A 25,734-nucleotide genomic window follows, 5' to 3' on the forward strand; every position below is an offset into this window, starting at 1 on the left:
GGGACAGGAGACAGAACGGTCACAGAAAAGCAAAAGAGAGCAATTTTGCTGCTGTTTCTCTTCTTTTCAGTTTAAGTGGCAATAAAGCCCTTAAATGTTTTCCATTCTGCGGTCCTCCTTGCTATCTCTGGGGCCTGCATCAGATATCCTGACATGCCATCAGTGGGTGATAGTCTGGCCCCAGCAGCATTCTAAACTCAGCTCCTTTCAGCTGCCTGATTGATGGCTGCAAACACGCCGCGGCTTTGATAGCACCACTCCAATTAAACTCACCTCTGTAATCATGAACGAGGAGGGAAACAGACAGGTGGCAAAGTGAGACAAGAATGTAAAGTAAGAAATAAGATCAGAAATTCATGTTGAATGCTCTTTTCTCGTGAGTGACGTTTATGTCTTATACGGGAATCACTCTGGGGATGCTCGAGAGCCCTTCAGATGGCAACACTGCGGCTAAACGACAGAACCATTACCCTAACGATGAAAGAGATAGAAGGACCGTTTCAAAGTGTGCAATACATTTTTCTGCCAATTTCAGAGCACAGAGGAGCGAGCTGACAGAGAGAAAGTGATGGCAGGTAGTAAAGAAAGGGAATGGAAGAGGAGGGACAAGGAGAGGAGAGTGGGCATGAATAAAAGAGGGGGAATGAGATCAAAAGGAGCAGTAATAAAGGATGCATATAGATGTTGACAGATCTTATCTCAAGTTACCATGAGGACGATGCAAACAGACTGAGGGTAGTCTAAGAGTTCTGGTCTTGCAGTGGCTACAAAGTTTGGATCAGTATATTGAAGTTTATGGGCCCCTTTAGTTTTGTTAGCCCTGAAACAACAAGGTAGAGAGGATCACGTCTAGGGTTGCCAACTCTCTCACTACTAAATAAGGGACAGGAACACGGTGCCATAGAGGTGTGAGCATGATGGGTAAATTCAGTGTATATTCATATTCTGATTCAACTGGAAATGCAGAAAGTGTGTATATTCCCTTTAATCCTTACTGTATCATTATGTAACCTCGTATGAATAAACCTCAAAGAAACCACAATTTGACTCTTTACATCAAAAAACAGGCAAAAGAAAAATTAAATGCAAAAGAGGAGTATGACTCAACAAATGTACTTTTTCCATGGATACTTTTTGCTGCTCTTGACTGACTCAAGCAGTCTTTTGTCCTTTTGCACAGCCAGAGAGAAGTCCTTACATGACAAGTCACAGTTTACAGATATTTGATCTGTTTCTTGGGTCTGACCATTTAATAGCCATCAGAGAGAAAATCCTCTCCACACTTTTTTGCAGGACTTGGTGCATTTGCGTTGTATACAACTCATGCGCGTGAGGGGGCCTGTGATTGGACAACAGGCGGTGTGATTGGCACCTGATCTGCCACTGCCGTTTTATCTGATCTAGGATCTGCAGAGTGCAGTCTGCTGTATTTACAAGAGTTAATAGTCAATATAAGGGACAATTGAGATCCTGTATGAAACAAACCAATTTAGCCCAAAGAGGATGTCTCAGCTAATACAGGACAGTTGGCAACCCTAATCACGTCGGTGTTTACTATCGCAGACAGCTAGCATCAACAAGGCTAGTTGCTAATATGGTGGGGAACATCAAAACCCCAAACATGCAGGATAATGACAGAGATGAAGACTAGAACTGTGAGCTTATTGCATTTTTAGCAGGAGGTAAGCTACTTCTACCATGTGCTGTGTACCCCAGGCTAACATTAGCTGCAGCTTGCATGCAGCTACTACCTAGCAGAAGGTAACATTCAATGTCTGCTTGCACAAGATTGTGCTTCAACATTAACATACAGAAGTTAGTCCAACAGTTTCCAGTTTACAATACCTACAATAATTGATTTTGTTGTCTATTCTTAATCAACACAATTTATTCTTTGCTGTCAATATCAAGAAATGTGCATTTCAGTGATGCACATGAGACATTTGAGCACCTATTTCTCTGTATTAGTGTTACTTCATGTTATTTTTCACCACAAATATCCTCAGCATCTGCTACAGACTATAAAGCCCCCCATTGGCTCGCAGAATCACACTGCTCTGGTGTCTCTGCTGGATAAGATGGAAGCACAAAATAGTCCAGACAGGCAGAGCTTAAGAGAGAGTATAAAAAGAAAATCAAAAAGAAAAGATTTCCAAGGACTGGAGCTGGAAATGATCAGTGACTCGTCGTTTCTATCTCTCTGTTCAGATTGGTTTGAGCCCAGCAGATGACAACGACTGTGTATCCATCCCATCCATCAGAGGAGGACTCATCTTCTCTGTGAAGGAGCTAAGGGGCCAAAGGTCTTATTATCAACCATTACTCTCCTACACACTCCCTTATGAAACATCTTGTTGCCTTGATGGATATTGCTGCACCGGTTAGATGGAGGAGCAGAGTTTATCTATATCTCTTTACCAGGCTGACCCTTTACATGGTGCTCCAGCTCAAACCAGTTCCCTGGGCCTCACAACAAAACGCACAACTGACTCCATAAATTCCAAAATAACAGAGTCCATATCTAGATTCGGTGTGTTCCACTCGGTGCCCTCATGTCAGGCTGTTATCAGACCAACAGCCTGGATGCTGGGAGCCAGTATCATCCGTCTAAATCATGATCTGGCGGCTCGTACAGTGTGTGCCCGTGGGAGGAGGTTACGTGACTCAGATGCAGTATTCCTGCCCCGCTGCTGTGGATTTCTTCACAGCAGAACATACAAACATGCAGTCTGTGGTGCTGATGGTGTGTTCTAGCAGACTGATAAAAATGCTGGGCTGTCAAGGCCAAAGGACAGCTGATGGAGGATGTTTGGTGTGTTTATGAAACCTGTCTCTGCTGTCAACCAGTGTTTACTCTCTGTCAGATCTTCAAGCAGTAGTCTCAAAATGTAGTAGAACAGTGAGGGAGAAAAATCCTGTGTGCAGATCTGGCATGCATACTCCAGGGTTTTTTCATTGTCATGTGATTGCAGACTTTTAATGAAACGCAAAGTGACGTTTTATAGACCTTTCTGGAGTCCCTGAGCTCCATTGTCTTGTAGGTTCTTCTGAGCTGCCATAGGCATCCTCCTGCTGTGGATGTTCCAGGCTCCGGCTGTTACAGACGTGCTGGACTCCACGTCTCCTCTATCCCTCTTTCCAGACCCAAATCGGTCGAGGCAGATGGCTGACTAACATGAGTCTGGTTCTGCTTGAGGTTTCTGACTGTTTACCCACCTGTTTTGTTCGTTTCTCTGGAACAGCAATAATGCTCCTGGGTCAATTTGACCCGGGGCATATTCAATTATCCCAAAGTGTCAGAACCACAAGAAATCCCAATACAAATGTTTTCAAATCTAATTTTTAACTCCATTACTAACCATTTAAATCAAGATTTAGTCCATTGGTGTTCTTAAATTCACACAGATCATGCTTCAATGAGGATAACTCAAAAAAATTTCATTGAAATTAATGGTAAAACTTTTTTTTAATGTACATTAGAAAGCCCTAAATGTAAATACAATAGATTTTTATGACATAGATTTTTGTTTTTTTTATTTTATTTTACATTTTGAATTAATTTCTTATTTAAGTGATGTTGATAAATTAACACGACACCTCTTCTGTCACATGCTGCCCAGATTTTTATGCTGCACTTAGCTGGTTTGGAAGGCATATATTGCCTAAAGTAGACTTTTAAAAGGGTCAATTTTACCCGCAACATAACAGGAGGGTTAAAAGTAAGTTTTTCCTCATCGCTGTAACTAGCTAAATACTGTGAGGTGCAATGCTCATGGTGGATTAAGGTGGGGTATGAGTCTTGTTGGGTCTCTGTTCATAATTTGACATAGAGTGGTCTTGACCTGCTATGTTTGTAAAAGTGTCTTGAGATAACGTTTGTTGTGATTTGGCGCTATTCAAATAAAGATTGATTGATAGACTGACTGACTGACTGCTCCAAAAAAGCTAAAGCTGAAATGTTTAACACAAAGGGATGAAGCTGGGTTTTTATGGAGTTGGCATGCTCAGATAGAGAGTCCCACTAAGGGGCAAGAAAAGAACTGATGTAACACAGATACACACTGCCAGGATCAAATCTCACTGCATCATATAGGATAAACACAAAACAAGTTGTCAAACATCCAAACACAAACAGAAACAAGTCATTGAAGGCAGATTTAAAGCATGTATACTTCAGTACACACTCTGCATGCTCACAGTCAAATCTTCTTAGCCTGCTCCCTGCTCTCCTCCAGGTGACTTAGGCAGCGCTTCAACAACCTTCTATAAAACGCTCATCAATCACAGAGGCTAATCTCAGGTTCTCGCTGACACTTTCATTGTGCAGGCCTTTTCTATACGGCTGCCTTCACATAATGCCCCTCTCTGCCTGCTTTGACGGGCCAGCGGTCCTGCAGCATGGTGCCAGGAGAGACATTCTCAAGAGGCTTGCCTCAGCGGTGGAGCTCAGGCTAATCTGGACATCTGGAGGCCTGGCGGGTGCAGCAGGACAGAGGAAAAGTCACAGCGTATAGGTGACCCTCAGCTTTTTTTTTTCTTTCAGTACAAAAACTAAGCTATTTTACCATTTCTATAGGTTGAAACTATCACAAAGAGGCTTCCATTGTAAAACTTAAAACTGCTATTGCACAGAAAGTCCAGTTGAAAAGAACAAAATATCACAGACGTCTTTTGTGTCTCATTTTGCTCCATTAGCCAGACTGAAGACCAGCGACAAAGCTCTTCTGGACCTCCAGCACAAAGCAGACAATACTGCAGTTAAAGAGACAAGAAAACCAAGAAGTCCTCAGGAAATGTTTGCAATATTTTTTGGAGGGGGCAAAGTATAGTTCTAATCACAAGAAAACCTTGTGGCAACCTCTTCAATTTTTCTGTTTCTGTCCTCGATCCCCACCAGCGATTTTGGCTCCTCCAATCTCAGTCACCGCTCTCGGCAGAGGGAACACAAACAACCCCATTCAAGAATAAACACAGCAATTTCGTGCGTGTTTACCTTTCATTCTGCCATATCTGTCTGCCATTCGGAGCCCCAAACTGTTCTGTTCCATTTCACACCGTGAGGAAGGCCTTGTTCCCCGGCCCACTGTACAGATGAACGGGCCTGATAGTGAGCACCATTATTCCACAAAATCACTTCTATCTTGTCCCCTCTTGCTTTCTGTTGTTCTTTTATAGCTGCATGCTGACCCGCCTGAACGCCGAGCTGTGCAGTTTTATTGCTGCAGGCACGGGGACAGCTTAATGAATCCACTTTGTTTTACTTTGGCATGCATGCCGCACGCTTCCATGTGTAGGAAAAGTGTGAACAAATTAGATAAGATGTCCATGGCTTCACTTCTAATGGGTTTAATGTCTCAGGGGCTTGTATGGAGCTGCCCCCTTTAAGATACATGTTAGCAATAATCTGCTGTACTGAGCCTCAATGAAACTCTACAAATGGCTTCAATGTCTGTGTTAAGAGGTAACTAAAAAGGATTTAAAACCTCAAAAATCCAAGAAAAGCTTTTTACAAAAAGGTTACGCTTTAGCATGAAGTTTGGTAAATTAAAAGTTTGAACCGCTTTGATTTCCTTTTTACATTTTCAAATAACCTTATAAAGAATTTGCCCCTATGAATGTTGAGCATTGGTTCATTCTACCAAAAAGAAGCTGATAACATAATCTTACTATAATTTCCTTTATCTGCACGATTGAAAATTTTCAGATAATTACAATTTTAGCAAAACATCTTGAAGTTAATTTAAGCTCCAAGTCCTCTATGCATACAGGTATACGTATAAAAACAGAGCCTTCAGCTTTGCTTCTTCTTGCATATTTGCCAGGTGTCCATAGATCAGTAACTATATGAATTACGCCTCTAGTGTCCAACAAAAGGAAGTGCATTTCTACACAGATGGATAGAAACCTCATCGAAACCACCTGTAGCCATGGGGGAGAGGCTGTTTTGCCTGATAGTTCAATCTTTCTGTATTTCAAATTAAACTGATAAAGACAATCTGACTGTATTTAATGCATAGCAGAATATTTTAGCAGAATAACATTACTCAAATTTAAAATGTGGTAAAACTAGATTCACAAGTTCTTTATAATGGTACTAACTCCACAAGTTAGCAGTTTGCTATCTCAGTTAACTGGCTACTAACTATCTCACAGTCACATGGTCTCTCTGAAATCCAACACAAAAGTTCAATATGTCTGAACGTACTGGTGACGGATTCCAGACCGAAGTATTAAGAGGGGAAGGAGTTTCACAGGCACATTGGATATCAGAGAGATTCCAATAGGAATGAATGAACTTATGATGACTTGCCAACGTGCACATAGGTAAATGGAAATCAGATGTTCTACCCTGTACTCTGCGTTCATTTCGTCCATATTTGTGCACGTTTTTTGGAAGCTTATGTTAGTTTGAGTGCCTTGTTCAGCTGTTTTGCACATTAAACTATTTATCTGCAAATCTGTTTGCACCTTAATATCATCTGCACTATCATCCATTTACATATGTCCAATTTAAATTGTCACGACACTGCATTACCTGCATTGTGTACATAGGCTGTTTCCTTCTGTATTTGATTGTATCTTATATTTAAATTTTGCTTTTTAAGAGCTGGAAGAAAGAAACAGCATCTTGATTTTCCTGTAAGTCCTCGCATATACGGTGAAATTGACAATAAAACCTTTGAATCTTTGAATCTTGAAGTGGAAGCTTTGTTTACTTTCCATCCCAGCAGAAAGGAAACATGGAGGTTTGTGGGTAGAAATGGTTACGCAGTTTAAATCTTTCATATCTATCTTCATATATATAGGAGGCATAAATTTACCTGTGAGGGTGCCTCAGTGAAAAGAAAATGTTGATGTATACCAAAGTAGATGTAATTTTTTCAGGATTTGGAGCCTACATTCTTATCTTTAAAGATAACTCTGTATTCAATGAGCAGCCAAAAGTCCATCCACAAAAATCTATCCACTTTATTTTGAGGATAGCCTGAAAGTGAATGAACCTGATACGTCTGTAATAATTCATAACAATAAGACAACTGTGTGCACTGAACTACAGAGTAAGCAGGGGAAGTCAAGCTTGGAGCAGGGAGTTGTCTTTAAACCCTAAATTATGCTGACAGCTGAAACATTTACAGTATGCTCATGTCGTCCTTCCCAAGAGGTTTGTTTATAACCCGTCTGATTGCGTTTCTTATCTAGTCTGACTTCTTCACAGTGATGCGATCTGTAAGGCAGAAAAATCCAGCACTATGTAAAACCCCTAATCTGTAATGAAACCCAAAAAGTGATCCTTCAAAATAATTCTGCTGAGAAAGATGACTTCCCCGCCATGTGTACACTTAACCCTGTTAGAAGTCTAACAACGTCTGTGTGAGCGCGGCAGCAGGATGAATTCACCTGACAGTAGTACTCAGTGCAGCGGGTACCTGTGTCAGTTTAACTATATTTGACTCAAACTGAAACAGACTCTAAATGAAAGAAGAGTACCTTCCTCTTTCAGTCTAAAGTGATCAATGTAAACAGCCAAACTGTTGACCTTTCTGTTACACATTTAGCTGTAAGGAAGAACTGTGCTCTCTCTCTCTCTCACTACAGAGCCTTCCCACTCACTTCACTCCTCGTTCAAAAGCTTTTAAAGGAATACAAATCTAGAATATACAAAAGCACTCATTGTCCAATTCATTGACAGTGCAAAATGATGGACTGTGCACCTCCACATCCTCCCGTTGTACAAAAGTGAAGCCAAAATCCGCTCTACAATGTGATTTTTTTGAAGCTGTGTGGTAAGGATTGAACTGGTGGAACTATGGTATTGACGACCCGCCTTTCAGCTTTCAAACACACAATTAACTTACAGATAAAACCCCAAAGATTCATCAGGCCCTTACATTGAGAGCAGACCGGCTTCTTGTGCCGGTTTGAAGCAGAAACTCAGGGATTCAAAAAGCTCAATAACTCTTGTGTTAGTGATAGTTACCTGTTCTCTCAGTTCCTCCTCTACTCCCATCTCCATTCCCATTCCCATCATGATGTTATACCCCTTTTCCAGCACCAAAAACTAATAAATCTAAACCTCTCTTGGATAGCATTAGCATGGTATGGACGAACTGTAAAATATATGTTTGAGGGGTATTTTGGTTTTAAAGTTTGACCCATGCCCCAGCTGTTAACATGGCAGAGGCAGGCTTTGTGCTAACTATGCTTTAGCCCTGGGGTTCCCAAAGTGTGGGTTGGGACCCCCTGGGGGATCTCGAGACACAAATGGGGGGTTGTGAGAAGTCTTTCAGAATGGTTTTTTTTTTTAAGTTATCTAAAATAATACATTTTACTTATTATAGTGACAAAATATCAACAAAAATAGAAGCTAAACTTGAAATAAAACCTTGAAAATAGAAAATGTAATGAGTTTTCTGCCTTTCTTTGTTGCTGGATGACTCCTAATTTTAGGGTTAGTGAACAGTTAATTATCAAAAGCATCAGTAGCAGTAGGTTAAATCATAACGGCACAGGAAACACAGACACATGCTCATATAGGCAGGCTCATTTTCTGCAAACCAGCTAAATGAAGCCGCATTAAATCCCTTTGAGGGACAGTGGTAGTCGCAAGTCTTTGGCATCTATATTTTGGGGGCCATGGCCTGAAAGGTTTGGGAACCCCTGCTTTAGCCTGTCAACAGGGGGAGCTCCACAAATGTTTTGGTTTCACCTTTGTGGAGCTGTCATGTCATCCAACCTTTTAAATTCAACTTCAAGGGGGTGTTCTGTAGACAAAGTCTTACCTTGGATGGAAACCTTTGGATGTTCTTTCTTCGTGCACTCTGGTTGTCTCATGGGGTCGAACAGTGACGGGGTTGGGGTCGTAGGTACAGCAGAGTTCTGCGTAACGACATTTGGGACGAGGAGGAAGAGGAGAAGGAAGAGCCCGGCCATAGACGAAGGTTTGTAGTCCTGTGAGGACGATGTCATGGTGGCAACCTCTCCTCTAGCTGCCATGCTGGGCCTCTGGGATACAGCTGCAGGAGAGAGAGAAGAGACCAACTTCAGTACCTCAATGCAACATTTTCACACCTGGCTTCAAAGAGACGACGCTCTTTGTGAGTCACTTCAAAATCATTTCTTCTCTCCAACTTTCAATTCCTGAGAGGCTTCTGGGCTCCGGCATCCAGCAGAGGAGCAGAAAAGAAGAAGAATGGAAAAAGTAATGCAAATGTAAAAATAAAATAAAATAAAAAGATCCTGTAAAGAGGACACAAACGTGGGATGAAAGCAAGGATGTTAGGTAACAAGAGGGTGGCTGGGAAGATGAGATAGAAAGCTGAGTAAACTAAAGACAAGACAAAAAGAATAAAGAGTGTGTGAGGACACTTGATTGCAAAAAACTTCCCAGAAAACTCTACACTTCAGCAATGAGCCATCCAAAACAAATACCTAACCTCTGACCTGGAGATAATTATTTGAAATGTGCAATTAAACTTTGGGAGTTAATTTAATGGGAGGTTTTAATGAGAAAATTGAAGGCAGTGGTGGACTGGTCAATGAGGCAGAAGGTTCCACAAATTAATGAAGCAGAAATTAACTCAGTGAAGATTTGGGTTTGCAACTATTTACTGATTCCTGTCCGCTGCAGTGACATTTTGATTGCAGATTTGTGACGCAAATAAACACATTAATAATATCTCTGATCTCCATATTCAATTATTCTGTAAGCTGAGCCTGCCAGTAAAGACACAAATACAGACACTCTCACGCTTCCAGAGTAAATGTAATCTCCTCCAGTAATAACATACGAGTCCTCAGTGCTGAGACGAAACCTGCAGTTCATCATCTCCCGCTCTGCGCTCCTTATGATGTTAGCTTAGCGAGGTGTAATATCATTTAAGTAGATTAAAAACCCAGAGCGTCAACTTTCTGCAGCACTTTGGCTGGGTTACATCTCTCTATAGGGTTTTTTTCCTCGCTAATGCTTCAATCAATAACAAATTATTAGCTTGGTTGAGTTGCAAATCAACCATACAGCCCTGCAATCAATTATTCCTCTCACTACAGCTGCTAACTAATTAGGCAAATGCACAGAGTGCCCATGTTTGTCACTGCAGACAGCGGAGTCAACAGGCTCAAGCCACTGCCAACAAACAGAGCGTTGATGAGACAGGTGGAAGTTTTCAATGTTTCCTGAACTGCACTCGACTCCGCTAGGCTTCGTGCCAAACGTTAGAGCTCTCAGTTAGGTCACATTCACTTAAAAGAAGCACGGCACTTTAAATCTGTGGAGGTGATGTATGGCCAACCGATAAGAGACACTGGAATACAAACCAGTTTCAGTAATGCATCCGTAACTTTCAAATCTGTCTGTCATTCAGTGGATTCTTAATTTGTCTATAAACTTTTTAAGAATTTGAAGTAAGTTGAAAGTTAAAGCTGCTTTAAAGAACTTTTGGTTTGTGTACATTTTGGCGCCCCCTTTATTAAATGATATATATCCTATCTCTTTGCTTTTGTTTAGTCAGGAATCCGTTGTAATCGCAGTATACGCTCTTTAAAAAAACAACACAATCAAGCCTGTGGGTTTCAGACAGGGTGGGGGGTGGGTCCCTTTCTTTTCTCTCAGTTAAACTTGCTGTTTGTAGTCGTGATATAAACATCAGTTCGGAGAGAGATTTCGAATGTCAATACTTCCCCTCCCCACCAGATTTAATATCACTCACTTCCCCCTCCCCTCTCTGCTCCTGTAAGCCCCGCCCACAAAAGATAATTGTGCACGTTTGTGTGTTTTACCATTGTTCCATCAGACGTTGTTTACTTCTCATGTGTGTTCTATTAGGAAGTAGTGCCGGCTTCCCAACCAATCAGTACGGCGTAGCAGGGACTGCCCCTCAACCAATCAGGACGAAGGGTCAGAGAGTAGCTCTGATTCGTCCGTGATAACGGGAACAAGGGGAATAATAACATTGCTTGATACAGTGGTGTTGGAAAACACAGAGATTTTGCCATAATCTCAAATTACTGATGAATACCGATGGGTATTATGACTTTTTTTTCCAAACACAGCACAAAAAAGTATCATTTTTTTAACCCATTCCTACCAACTGCACCTTTAATGTAAATTTTAAAGAGATTTGTTGCCACAGCTGTGCGATTTGTGACTGTATTAAAAAGATGAAAAGCAAACATTTATATTTTTTGCGTTATCCTTTTTTCCTTGAGCCCCTTTTTTTTTTCTTATCCCCTACAAAGCGTTGTAGTGCTCGAATGCAGGACTCAAACGTAAGCCTGGCTCCAGCACTTATTACAAGGACTTGGATTTGAGATTGACTGCATTAGGCCTCAGATGATGGAGAGGAGGACTCAGACTTATTCATTCTTAGAGACTTTTTTATGGTGTTTGTCCAGGATGCATCCAGAAAAGTAAGTGAGATGCTTTAGTTTGCCTAAAAGTAATGTTTGAAACTAAAGTAACTCAACAACTGGGTCCAAGATGTTTGGTTAGCAAAACTTCTTATTGCACCAAGTTAAAAACTCCTTATAGTGACTTTAGACTGTGCTTCAGAGAACTGTATTAAACTCACGTTACAGAGCTTTGCATCAAGAAGCAGGACATGACTACCAAGTACAAAACACCTACAAGGGCAAAACAGCATTCATGTAGCATATGAGATAAAACAAAGCACACAAACATGAAAAACATATGCACCCACACAGCAGAACCCCTGACATTAAAGAAAAGCCGTCTCACAGATACAGCAGAATAAACCTGGGTGGAAAGTTTATAGTATGTAAAAATTGCCTTTCTAGTGCATCAGAGCCACACACACTCATACAGACAAACTTGAGGTAACGTGTGTGTGTCAGGCATTTATCCATTCATATTTCATCCTGCTGGAAATGTCACAACAGCAGAATGAAAGCTTAAATCTCCTCAACAGGGCACACTCAGGCCACTTGAGCCTGCAGCGTTATACCTCTCCTGCAGGCAGATGTCTCATTTTCAAAGAGGTGTTCGTTGTTTACAGAGTGCCATCAAGCTGAGACTATCAAAAAAGAATGAGGCCATTGTGACATCTGTATGTTCTCTCTCTCTCTTACCTCTGACTCAGCCTCTTCAGATTTTCACATTTTACTATGTGAGTCCTAACTTTTTTTTTTTAGACCCAGTTGTTCAAAATCCTCCCAATGGGAGACCTCTGAACCCAACTTCCTCTTTGACCCATCTTAAAAACCGAGGTATTAGATTCTCTGCAGAGGCTTAGCTGTTGCTCTTACAGTTTTATCTATCACAGTTAGCTGTCCTTGGGAATTGATTGCTTATCTTTGGTCTGCTGTTCCCAGTCGTTCAGCCTCGGAAGTAAACTGTCTTTGAACTCCACGTGCCATTTCATGATTGTTTGCATTCAGGTTCTGTTACTTGTCACTGAACCTTGGCAAGATCACATAACAGGGTGATCTCAGAGTTCACATGACACCCAGCTGACAGGCTCAGTTTTCTTGAAGGAAAAGGGTGGTGGACACAGCTTGGGCCTGGTTTCCATCAGCTCGGCCAGACTTGACTTGAATGCAGCTGTAACCATGGACTGATGACATGATATCAACTGTTATATAAAAATCTGTTTCTATGAATCCAACTCCCTAAAATGTGAAAATGTTTATTTTATTCTCTATGAAATTAAACTCAAATCTGCAGGTTTATAACACATCTAAGGACGTCATCTGTAGGACATTTTTCAGTATATTCTGACAAAGAATTTTTAAATTATCAAGAAATAACAGCAATCAATAAATTAATAGGCAATGAAAGTAAGTCTTTTCAGCCCCAAAAATAAAAGAGTTCCAGGTATTATTTCTGCTTTACAAAAACCATGACTTGGTATGTAGAACAGTTAAGATCCTTTGGGTGTTAGACTAGTCCTCCTCATATTTTAACCACAAGTAATGGTCTACTCAGGTTAGTCTCCTTACTTGATTACATGTGGAGTCCCTCAAGGCTCAATCTTCGGACCATTTCAGTTACTAATTTTATACTGTATGTCAAGGAGACAGCCAAACTTTGTGAGAATCAGAAAATATTGACACTTCAGTTTTACAGTTTTGGATACATCTCATCAAAGGCACAAAATCAACACAAGATGTCATTTCTGATCTGTAATTGTGAGACAGTTCTACTATAAAGTCTAATTTTTAATTTAAGAGAGGTGGATGGGATGTTAAGGCTAAGGCATCTCACATTTTGAAAAATGTAGTAAATGTTTGTAAGCATTAGTCTCATGCTTTTATTTATTTATTCTGGTATTCCTGGTTAAAAATGAAGGGACATTGGGGCGCTGGTGGCCTAGCGGTCTAAGTGCCCCACATACAGAGGCTACAGTCCTCGTCGCAGGGGTCGCCGGTTCAATTCCCGACCGGTCGACCATTTCCTGCATGTCTTCCCTCGCTCTCTACTCCCCATATTTCCTGTCTCTCTTCAGCTGTCCTCTGGAATAAAGGCAAAAAGCCCCAAAAATATATCTTTAAAAAAATAATAAATGAAGGGACATTATCCCAATGAATACTGCACTTAATCAAGTATTCCATTGAGCAGTGGGCTTCAATATAACCTCCCTATTTTCAATAAAATATAGGGTTTAAATTATTTGCAAACCATCAAAAGCTGTCACTTTTTAGAATTGTGTTTCAGCAGCCAGATATTCTAGAGAGAAGTACCTCAGTATAAATGGAATAAAAAATTCAGCTGACTCCACATTTCATTTTTACTTTTGAGATTTTCAATTTTATATGATATCTGACAGCGGAGAGTGATATGAAACCTAAGTGGAGTGACAGTGCAGCATGACTAATACACTAAGGCTTCCACATGAAATCAAACAAGGACCATTATGCTATCAGTTAGAGTAAAGAGTATGAGTTTTCCCCACTAGGACACTCCCACCCACAGGAGTGGAGCTGTCAGGTGATTAATTCACATTAAATCAGTGAATCCTGAAAGTCAAGGGCTGACTCCACAAATCCTCTCATTAGTCTGAAAGCTGGACTGAGAGCAGACCAGACAGGAGATCGTGACAGACGACCAGAACTCTGCTGTAGGTTCAGACTTTGCTGGATGAGTTATCTTGGCATGGAGACACACAGAGGGAACTGTCCTGTCAGCAGTACGATGAGTTTAGTACAGGGATGTCAAAAAAACTCTGTAGAAGTCATGTCAGACACTCAAGCTAACCCAGATGCGCACATACACACGGCAGATCTGGGAAACTGGCGAAATCCAGCAATGGACAGCTGGTCACACACCATATTGGGTCACAGCGAGTGGGCAGAACTGACGCATGCTGTGTGCCAACATCCACTCCTGAGCGTGTGTTGTACTCAAATGCAAGTGTGTGTGTTTTAGACCAAGCATGGCTCTTCAAGGCCACTTGAAAGAGACCTGACAGAGTCCATCCAATTTCCTGTCCTGCTGTGTTCTGGATTAGCAGCAGTTTGTCAGCACGGAACCGGGACAATCCATACCATCGGAAGAGCTCTCTCAGTAAACAATGGCACACCCACCCACACACACACACACACACACACACACACACATAGTGGATACTTCTAAGAAAACTCCCTGAGCTGCTGTTTGCCCGTCTGCCAGTCATTTAGACTTCCTGCTGGATGCATTGAGTCAATTAAAAGTGCAGTATACGCTGAGGACTTACAAGGTGCTTGTGAGGATTGGGCTAATAGATGTCCGGGCACGTCTCTTTGTCAATACCTTTGTGATCAGTGAGGAAGGAGATTTGGGGACTTATTGCTGGGAGATGGAGTTTAGAGAGGAAGCAGAAATCTTTCAGACCTTTAAAAAGTAAGAACCACAGCACAAAGGTCCTCCAAGTAAAAGCTTCAGAATCTTTAAAACTGGTTAGAAAATGCTTTAAGGTATGAAGGCATTCTCGGGGGGCTCTAATGCACCGAGGGGGTATGCAGGGGCACCGCCAGGGATTTTGGGCCCCATGAAAAAATATCACATTGGGCCCCATCACCAAAGGCCACAAGAACCCTGTGCAACTGCTGTAACCACACCATATGTTTGTCAAGTTTGACTTGACCACATCTCCAGGATCCAATCGACCCAGACGTGACATTAAAACAGACTAAATCACTCAATGCTTCAACCTGCCCAGCATCCAAAACAGACTATAGGCTGTAGCTTATGTAGCTTAGCTATAGCTTTGTTTTTAAAGGCTTTTGTAATAGTACAGATAGAGAGAGAGAAAAAAGAGATCCCCACAGACCCCCTTCAATAATGCTAATTGACATGCTACATTGCTCACCTTGTTGTTCATTGGGTTGGGGGGAGCTGTGGGGAGACGGTGCACCTGCTGACATATCAGCTGCTGAGTCTGGTAGGGAGGGTGGTGAAACCCATTTAGTTTAATTAGCTACAAGGTTGTTCATCTCATTGTGGACATCAAACTAGCAAACAGGTTGATTTGAACCACTCAGAGACTATACCAACCTTTCCTGGAGAAAAACTGGGTGACATACTGTCGCCCTTTCTTCTCTCTCTCCTCTTTCTCCTTTCTTTCCCTCCTTTTCTGGGACCCAGACTTTGTCTTTCCAGACATTTTAGCTGCCTTAAGCGCACTCTGTGCACTGTTATGTTTTTTTTTTCTTATTATTATTATTATTTTTCAGGGCCCTGTCAGTCATGGGCCCTTAGAATCATCCTAACTTCCCCCCCTCATACGGCGCCACTGTGGGGGTATGTCATATGGGGATTAGAGATGCTGTGAACTGCTAATGCACCTATACTGAAAGCAAGGACATGTAATGCATTCATTTTGCAGATGTTTTCAGAGCTGTCCCTTTCATTGTGCTGAATTCAAAGATAATATATTTTCAAACGCTTCAATCTAAACAACTCCTGAGCTTTTCTTGCAGACGAGGAGTCTCTTTTCTGCAATATAAATTGCATTTCTTTGGTTTGCTACAGCATACATGGCAATGTATATTTAAAAAGTGAATCAGGAAACAAGATGAAAATTCTACATATTTGTTTTATGTTCATTCTACAATCTGTACTCAATTTTTTAAGACAGCTGCTATTTGTTTCTATACAACCATTAAAATCACTGCATCTAATACCATATCAGGAAAGGCAAGGCAGGTTTCTACATAGAGCCCCTCAAAGTGCTTCACAAAGTTAGAAATAAAACATTAATAACATCAAGAACATTTGAAGAAATGTGACATTTAGCAAAAATAAGACATTAAAATTTGAAATGGTAAATGTACCCAAATAGCACTTTGAGTGATCCCAAGACCAGCTAAAGTGCTTTTACACTACCAGTCAAATTCACCCATTTACACCACTTTCATCCACTGATGGCAGAGGCTGTCATACTAAGTGCCCATCAGCATTAACTAATCACATTCACACACATTCACACATTGCTGGCTGTGCCACCAGACCAGTGTGGGGTTCAGTGGCTTGCCCAAGGACGCTTCAGCATCTTTGTGACAGCAGGAACTGAGATTGAACCGCCAACCTTTCAGAGAGTAATTCATAGAGCAGAAGCTTTATTTTAAAAAGGAAAGAAATATGACAATGATTTATGTGATTTCACTGATGACAGAGTGGTTCCTTCTTGAAGGACACCAATTCACCTGCTGCATTATATTGCTTCAGCACGGCAGACAGCAAGACTGAACTTCAGCAACCTGCCTTACAACACAAGAGCCAGACAACAACCCACATCACCTTCTCCGCTAACATCTCTTCTCCAAATTACAAAGATGAATATACTTTAATGTTAATAATGTCAAGTCTTTCAGCTCCAGGAAGAGCACTGAACAAAGATGTTCCTTTTGCTTATGTCTGTTTTAATGCTGCTGTCGTCCGTTTTCTTCACTACTGCTGCTAAAAGTAGACATCAGGCCTGTGAGCTTCAAAACAAGGCCTCATGCATCGATTTCAACGTACCCTGATATTACATAAATTCCCAAGTAGACCTTTTTTCCTTCTAGTTATATAAAAATGTTGATAAAGACAAACAAACAAACAAACACATCTCAAATCATGTTCACAAGGTTTAGCTGGGATGAGGACTTTATTTGACAAAGTTTAGCTCCATGTTAAGTGAGATAATTTCAACTATTACATGCTTCTAAACATTTGGAACCACTTAAGAAATGATGCAACCTGTTGCAACGATTTAAAAGGGGAAATCTCATTAAGGCATAAGAAGGCTTATGACACACCGGTGAAAAAGTTGAGGAGTTAGACACAGATGACATTTACCAGCTCCCCTGGAATGACTTGCACCATATAAAGTGTCCCTCTCATGTGCAAAATATTAAGAAGACCACTTAATAAAACACACTCCACTGCAACACAACTACTTATGACCTCAAAAACAAACAAATGTTAAATTATAACCTTTATGAAAGTGTGAAAGCGGGAGAACTGTGAGCTTTAGAAAAAAGTAGAAGGTGAAATTGGAGCAAATAGTTGCATTGAAGAGTTTAAGATAGTTCAGTTGCACATGTTAAAGAGGGCTGTGTGAGTTTAATCCATAGACTAAATATTGGTGATTGAGAGACATTGCCAGGCCCAAAGATGGCGGTGCTCCATCTAACTGTCAGCCAATCAAGGGACCAGCAAAGCCACTTCTTGAGTCTCTTGAGACACTTGGTACATTGCCAGCTAAGTCTGTCCAACAAATTCTGTGTGCATCAAAGAGGAAGGATCAAAAGACCTCTGGTTAGATTACTAAGTCTGTAAAAGAGTGAAAAGTAAATCCTTCAGGATATAAAGCACCACTACCAACACTTAGAGCACACAGCCAGAGTTCAGAGAGCTCCAGAGCTTAATTTGTTTTGATTATAACAATAAAAACATAATTTCACCCAAAAGTTTAAAAGCCAGAGGCATCGCATTTACTGTTGAGGTGCACTGCATTAATATCTCACCGGGAAGCTTCGGCATGGCACAGCTTATTGTAAACAACCCAAAGCTGCACAATAACAGCTAAGTCTCTCCTCTCAGTGGCTTATAATAAAAAGACCACAGTGCCTTTGTGCTCACTTCATCTTTGGAAGGCTCAGCGCAGATAAACAAGGTAAGCTCTTCTCTTTAAAGAATCTTTCCCACTCTTTAGCCAGATTGCAGCCGATGCATCTCAACCTTTTCCCGAGCACAGACTCTCATAAATCTCTGCCAATGCCAACGCGTATCTATGGCAACAGAGCGGGAAGTTGGTAGTGAAGCAGCGGGAACCAGGTTGAGTGTATTTCGGCACAGACCTCGACAATAATCCCGGGGGAAGCTGGATGGCGGACTGCCCGCTGATGCAACACGGTATGAGGAAGTGAAGTGCTGAGGACAATGGAATGCTTGAAGGAGGGAGACGAGAGGAATACGTGTTAAAAGGAGGTGATAAGAGTATATACATGGACTGTATGTGACATATGGTTTTAGCAGCAGCGAGTTAAGGAAGTATCATGGGGACGAATGAGAAGAGAGTACTCTTGGCTTCAGAAGAAACAGGCCTAGAGATTGAAAGATTCTCGAAATGTAGCCAGAAAAAGTAAAAATCAGCAAATCATATCAAAGTTGAGTCTCATTATGCATTTAAGAGAAGAATAAAATATAGTAAAATCAATATGAGGAAGTCAAGATGAAATAAACGTGTTTTAAACAACCATTTTTCAAGTCTGTGAAGGCGTGGCATTTACATCTCCTGTGCTCCACTCAGCTTCATTCATTATAGCAGTCAAAAGTTTGGAAACACCTTCTCATTCAAGGGTTTGTATTTATTCTAATCATTGTAAACACTGTAGATTAATACCAAAGACATCCAAATTATGAAAGAACATATATGGAATTATTTAATGAACTAAAAAGTGTTAAACAAAGCAGAATATGTTTTATATTTTAGATTCTGTAAAGTAGCCCCCTTTTTCCTTCATGACAGCTTTGCACACTCTTGGTATTCTCTCAGTCTGCTTCATGAAGTGGTCTCCTGGACTGGTTTCTAATTAACATGAGCCTTGTCAAGAGTTCATTTGTAGAATGACTTGCCTTCTTAATGTGTGTGAGACCATCAGTTGTGTTGTTCAGAGGTAGGGTTAGTACACAATGGATAGTCCTATTTGACTACTGTTGTAATCCAGATTATGGCAAAACCAGATTATTTCATAGTTTTGATGTCTTCAGTATTAATCTACAATGTTGAAAATAATTAAAATACATAAAAACCATTGCATGAGAAGGCGTGTCCAACGTTTTGACTGGTAGTGTATATGAGAATTGGTAAGTGTGACCCTACACTCAATGGCCTCCTCCTCCCCTGAGCTCAAGGTCTCTTCTGTGCCTGATTGATCTGTTGTGGCTGAGATGCTGCTTTTTTCAGTCAAAGCTGAATGTTGGCTTCCATTAATGATCGACCACCACCACAGAAAAACTGCACTCAACACTAAACAATATCTTCAGTGAAGTAACTCCAGCAAACAACTCTTATAGGTAGAGAAAACAGCAGATAAGCTGCCATGAGACACTCTAATTCTTTATGTAACATGATTTATTGCAGAATTTTCATAAAATATCAAAGCACAGCCACACATAACTCAAATCAAATATCAGGAAGGTGCTAAAAAACTCAGCTGTTTCTACTGATAAAGGCACAGCCTCAATTTAATGTTGACGCCTGTGTGATATTTAACAGAAACAAGACAATCAGCCCAAACATCGACTATTTCCATGATGTTATTTTTTAACATCTGTCACGGCTCAAATACCAAAGAAATCAATTGACAAGGAGACTGAAAAAGCATTCATTTGACATTTTTCTCTTTAAGTTTTACTCTGAGCACCATGGGAGTAAGTTTAAAGGAAGATTTTGTACAATGCACACATGCATGGGCAGGATAGGACCAAATCAGCAAAGATATAAGAGCAAGAGTCATGTGCCAAATAGACACATAGATCCATTTCTGAAAGTTGCTTCGAATTAAAGAGAATATTCCTAATTTAAGTTGAAGCAAATATGTTTCAGAACCCAGAGTATTATGAACATAAGCTCCTTAATTACATAGTTTAAAGGCCATTGTGTATTAGAGTTTTTAAGTGGCTTTAAAAATGAGCGTGTCATAAAACAAAACTCTTCTCCCTCCTCCCTCATTCAATAAATTGAATCTTTGACGGCTTAGCCTGACAGCCTTGGCTCCAAATGTTACTTTTCCCCTCTAGCTACTAAAAAAAAAAGTCTGAGGGAAAAAAGACTGGGCAGGGGGCCATAACTACTGCTTTTCAAAACGCAGCTCTCGGTTTGTCAGAGCCCATCACATCCCTCCAGGCCGCGGGGGCCTCTCGGCAGGTGTGTCGATCCTCCTTGTGCCAGTCGTAAAAATCATCTCCCCTATCTCATTTTGACCCCCTCTCCTCTCCTCTCCACTCTTCTCTCTGCTCTTTCATTTCTTTCTTCCATCACTCTGGGGACAGTTATGGACCAGGAGTTTTCAGGGTCCACTGCACCTTTACTGGACTTTTGCCTCTAAAATTCAACCTGGCCCGGGAGGGGGAGTGCCTCTAATTACATCTCAACGCTAAATCCCTGAGCGGGATCTCATCTGAATCAGATACGACACTGATTAAATTGCTTCTGGCCCACTGGGAAGCAGTCAACACAAGTAAAATGACAATTTTACACCATTTTGGAAGAGAGAAAGGGAAGGAACTGTGTGTGGCCAAAAAGGAATATAAAAAGTGTTTGCTATTTTCAAAAAAGTCACAGCCCTTCTTGAGTATATGAAACTAGGGATGCACCGATCCAATCCTGGTATCGGATATCGGCTAGATTGGACTCAAAAAGCTAGATCGGATATCAGTGACAAGAGGCCGATATATAGTGCCGATCCATATGGCAGATCTATTCATCTCAGTTCTATGCTTTTCTGTGTTGAAAACAGCCATGTGTGTCATCAGCGCCGGCTGTTCTGTGCATTTTGCCCGGTGGAGCATGATGGAGGATAACTACAGAGGCCCTGCAGTTTAGGTGCATGCTTCTTTTGCTAGCTACTCTGCAGGAAACTTGCAACATGTGCAGCGGTAATGTTGTCACGCTGAAGAATATAATGGGAGCCCAAAGGAAGAGGTTTGCGTGAGCTGTAGCTTACTGCAAAGAAGCAAGAAACCGTCTAATAATGGATTCAAAGTGTGAAAAAGTGGACAGGTTACTGGATTAATTGTTCCAGATCCTTGAAATTAAGGGATTCCAGCCTCTGGTTTAGCACTTGGAACCTGGGTACAGTTCACCATCAAGTCAGAAAAGCCTGAAGTTGCCAAAACATGTTTCTACCCTCACATTAAGGAATAGAGATTATTAGACAATACCAGGATTGGTATCGGCAGATACCAAAGCCCAGGTATCGATATCGGTGTCAGGACCTAAAAAGTAGGATCGATGCATCCCTATATGAAACGTAATTGGCCATTTTTGCAGCAAATCCTTTCCCCTTTCTTTGATTCATTACAAGTGATTACACGTCCTTGACAAGAAACTTTCCTGCAGGATTTGGACTTCAGCTTCTGCAGAGTTTTAAGTGCAACAAAAATATGTGTTGTTCCTGCAGAGCCACCCAAAACTCATCATTAGCAACTGTGACGAAGGGATGGCAATGCCCCCTCATCCTAACGCTCGCAGGAATTGTCTCTCACATAGAAAAGAAGTACACCACAAGGAAATAACACCTGTTTCCTCCAGGAGCCCAATACAAGATCGATGCCTCAAATTCTGACTGTAAATCAAGACAGTTGTTAAGCAGAACAAAATGCAGCAGAGCTCATTTCACACCTGTCATGTTGCCTCCCAGAACAGAAGAAGAACACCATGAAAAAGCAGTACAGTGTGCGTGCTAACATGTGTCTCCGTTTAATGAAACTAACAAATCAAAGCAACCTTAGAAACCTCGTGATAAACGCCGACACCCCCTCCCCTGGATGCATATTGCCACCATATTCCCATCCCATTCAACCTCTCCCACCATCGCCCTCGGGGGGTTTGGTCCAGCCAGGCTACATTGACCATGTCGAATTCAACTCAATAGCTCAACCCCACCAATCTCTTTAATGCCTGCACCGCTATAAGGGGGGGCAACAGGGGCCTCATGGGAGTCTCAAGGGAACGGGCACGAACATGTAGACAACACACTTGGGGGAAAGAAGCAGGAATGTGTGATGGAGATGGTTGCAGGGCGAGATAGAAGATCTTTTTTTTCTGTCCTTTCTTGGGGAAAAAGAAGGGTGACAGAGGGGTCATCTTCAGTTATTGAGTCGCTTCACTCATGCTTGAGAAGGCAGGCACAACTAGAGAAAGGCTTCTATACAAGGGGGGGAGAAAACAATGAGTGCCTGGTATGTGTGTGTGTGTGTGTGTGTGTGTGTTTCAGGGACAACACTGAGTGACAGGGCTGATGAGGTGGCGAGGTTGGCAGGCGCTGTCTGGATTATGTCCGATATCAAATCCGAGGCGGTGCTGGATGGAGGCATTATGGGGCCTGAGGGATGGTGGCATCTGATACACTCGTATAGCTGTGGGACTGTCAGCTGAGATGAGATGAGAGAGGAGACAGCCAAGCACAAGAACAGAGGAGGGGGAGAAAACACTGGTGTGTGTGCACATCTTATTCATTTGGTGCGTATCTGTGTGCAATCGGAGGGATTGTGGGAAATATAAACCGGCTCTCTATAATACCTGGCTGTCTGCGTGACTTTCAGCAGCCTTGTTTACTCTCTCTTTCTGAAGGAATCATTTCCCGTGTTTTCTTTATTTCTATTCTCAGAAACTTTTTTTTTTTCAGATGTCTGCTGGTAAATTATGCAATAAAAATCTAGAACATCAGCTGCTATCATCCTTCTCTGAAGGGCAACACAGGTTTGAGCATGACAGTTCATTCTCAATTTTGTAAACAGCACAATCTCCATTTTCGATCTGCCTTTTGTCTCGTCGCTCATGCTGGTTATGGATTTTTTCCTACCCCTGCAGTTAAACAATGTATCCCTGGGGTTTGCTTTTAGGCCCACCAAGACGTGGATGTTGCAATGATGATTTGAGTTGTTAAATGTTACATGAGTGTCCTGACTTCATGTATTTTTCAGTCATACACAGATTTTGTAAAAGGTGCTTGTCTGCAAGATTGAATGAATAAACATGAAACAAATAACAGTCATTGTTCAGGGGCGCACAAGACCGTTATGTGCACAAGACACAAATTATGACCTTAAGGGACTTCAGAGGCCCCACAGAGAAGCAAATCTAGATGTTAAAGGTGACATATTACGCTCTTTTTCATCAATATATATTGGTCTAAGAGGTCCCCAAAACATGTCTTTAAAGTTTATGCTCAAAAAAACACTTAGAAATCAGATTTTGGCATGCCTGAAAAACCCTCTTCTTCAGTCCTCCTCAGAGCGGTCGCTTTTCTCTCTGACCACGCCCCCTCAGGAAGTGGGTGTGGCCTCGGCTCTCCAGCACGTTGATCTAATGTTTATATGTTGGCTGAATATACACGGCTGCTCACAGACCCGCGTTACTTCTGTCATGTCTTAACAGCCCGTGATGTGCAGATGTAGAATGAACCTCGTGACACTGGCCAGCTTGAATAGAAAATCGATTTATTACAATCAAACAGCATCAGCATCAGTAACAAGCATCGCGACTGCTTGGAGGACGACCGGGCCAGATGAAGTCGCCTCTCTTCTGTCTCCACGTTCTGGCTTAAATACTATGAAGGTGCACTCAAATTAGAATGAGGGTGTCCTTCAAACATACACATATATGGACTCTTCAATACAAGTTTCAAGTTAGCTGCTATTTGACTCCATTTATGGGCGCCTTGTTCTAAGTATTGACAGAGACGTCAACTGTCACTGTCAATCATATATTTGCCTAGGTCAAAGGTGATCTTTTTTAGGCCCTTCCTAGAGACTTCTGGAGCCTACTATTGTAACTCATTCTTGTGGGTCCCCTTGACTTATTTTAAACAACACAGACTAGGAACATATACTTAATCTTATGTGGTTGAATATCAGATACTTCACTTCAACCCTCTGAATTTGATCCAGAATCTGATCCTGACGGAGAGGCGCCTGCAGCAGGACCTTTCTGAACGCTTCCGTTAAAGACCGGATGGCGTTGTGACGTATGAAAAACACTGAAATCTGAAACGGCTCGTTTCAGCACACATTTACAGAAAGGTGGAGAAATCAGAACAGGGGCAGAATGGATTTTTTTTCATTTTGTAGACATGCCAAGGACACATATTTCAGGTAGAGAACCATTAAAAAGTCGATTTTGCATGATACGTCACCTTTAAACTCTTACACAGCTTGGCCTCATTAAGGAACCGTGGATTAAAACATTCATCTGATATTAGAAAGCATGGAATGCTCTCTTTCAATTTAAGGTCAGAAGTGTTCAGATCACACTGGGCAAATTGGGTGGAATATGTCAAACCTCTGAGACCTGACTTTGTCCATTAGGTGCATTATAGGAACATTATTTTAATTCTATTCTCAATCTATTTTACTTTTATTCTTGTAACTCACTTTAATTCTTTGTGTCGTAATACTTTATTGGTATTATTCAAAAGTTTATTAGGCCTGCTGATACTGCTTGATTTACTTTATTTTTGGTACTTTCTCTCTGAATGTTTATAGTTCATGTTTTGCCTCAAAAAGAGAAGTCCATAGGGGCTATAATGTAGATATACGTGTTTATTGAAAGAGCTCAAAAGAATGTTGTATGCTTGTTATGTACTTATGTCTTGAATATTGTGTAATTGTAATGATAATGTTCTATGGCAAAAAAGAAAGCATGGAACGCAGCACAACTCACATCTTAAACAGCACAAAGCAAACAATGCTAGGGAAACTTAACATGACCTGTCAACGTGATGAGTGCAATCTCATCTCTGTACATACACAACAAGATGTAAAGAAAAGCAGCCAATCACTGTGAAGGAACAGGGAGAAGGACAAGTCAAGAGGTTTCTGGCTTTGAAGACTTTTCCTTGAGTACAGCAGTGATGTCCTGTAACCTTGCGTCTTACATCAAATGCTGCATTCACTATTCATCGGTTTGATGCATGTGTTAGCCCAACCAGCCAATATGACCACCATCCGCCAGTGATGGTAACTCTCAAAAATGACAGTATGAAGACTGTTGTTGATAAGATATGGCTTCAGACAAATAATAATAATAACTAGTATTTATATAGCGCCTTTCAAGAAACCCAAGGTCGCTTCACAGGGTCAGGTAGGGGGTCTGGGGGGTAAGGTGGGGATATCTAATAGGGAAAGGCCTTGAGGAAAAGGTGCGTTTTGATTGCTTTCTTAAAACTGTCCAGGGTTGGGGCGCTCTGATGTCGGGAGGGAGAGAGTTCCACAGGGTGGGGGCTGCCAAACTGAATGCTCTGTCCCCGAAGGTCCGCAGCTTAGTCTAGGGGATGGAGAGGAGACCCAGGTCCGAAGACCTTGGTGGAGGAGGTCAGCCAGGTATTGGGCAAAGCCTATATAAGAACTCTAGATTAATAACAACAGAGGAAACACCAATTAAGTGGGGTGCCATGTAATCTCAGGGTTAAGGTGCACACCCCATGCACAGCCAGGATCCTTCACTGCATAATCTTCCACTCTCTCCTCCACAGTCAACTGTCTTATCAAATAAAGGTAATAAAATAATCTAAAAGTAGAAAGCTCAGTTG

General features: G+C 41.4%; 1 protein-coding gene across 6 annotated transcripts in view; it reads right to left on the reverse strand.

Moving 5' to 3' along the window:
- The window catches only part of sema5ba (sema domain, seven thrombospondin repeats (type 1 and type 1-like), transmembrane domain (TM) and short cytoplasmic domain, (semaphorin) 5Ba), a 288,051-nt gene that overhangs the window by 152,993 nt on the left and 109,324 nt on the right, over positions 1–25,734 (reverse strand). For all 6 annotated transcript variants that reach the window (XM_034694411.1, XM_034694409.1, XM_034694410.1 and 3 more), the window contains one exon: positions 8,781–9,014. In XM_034694411.1, coding sequence (XP_034550302.1) covers positions 8,781–8,994 — 214 coding nt within the window. In that variant the 5' untranslated portion in view covers positions 8,995–9,014. The remainder of the gene's footprint in view (positions 1–8,780; positions 9,015–25,734) is intronic.

This window comes from Notolabrus celidotus, chromosome 10 (assembly GCF_009762535.1).
Source record: "Notolabrus celidotus isolate fNotCel1 chromosome 10, fNotCel1.pri, whole genome shotgun sequence".
NCBI lineage: Eukaryota > Metazoa > Chordata > Actinopteri > Labriformes > Labridae > Notolabrus > Notolabrus celidotus.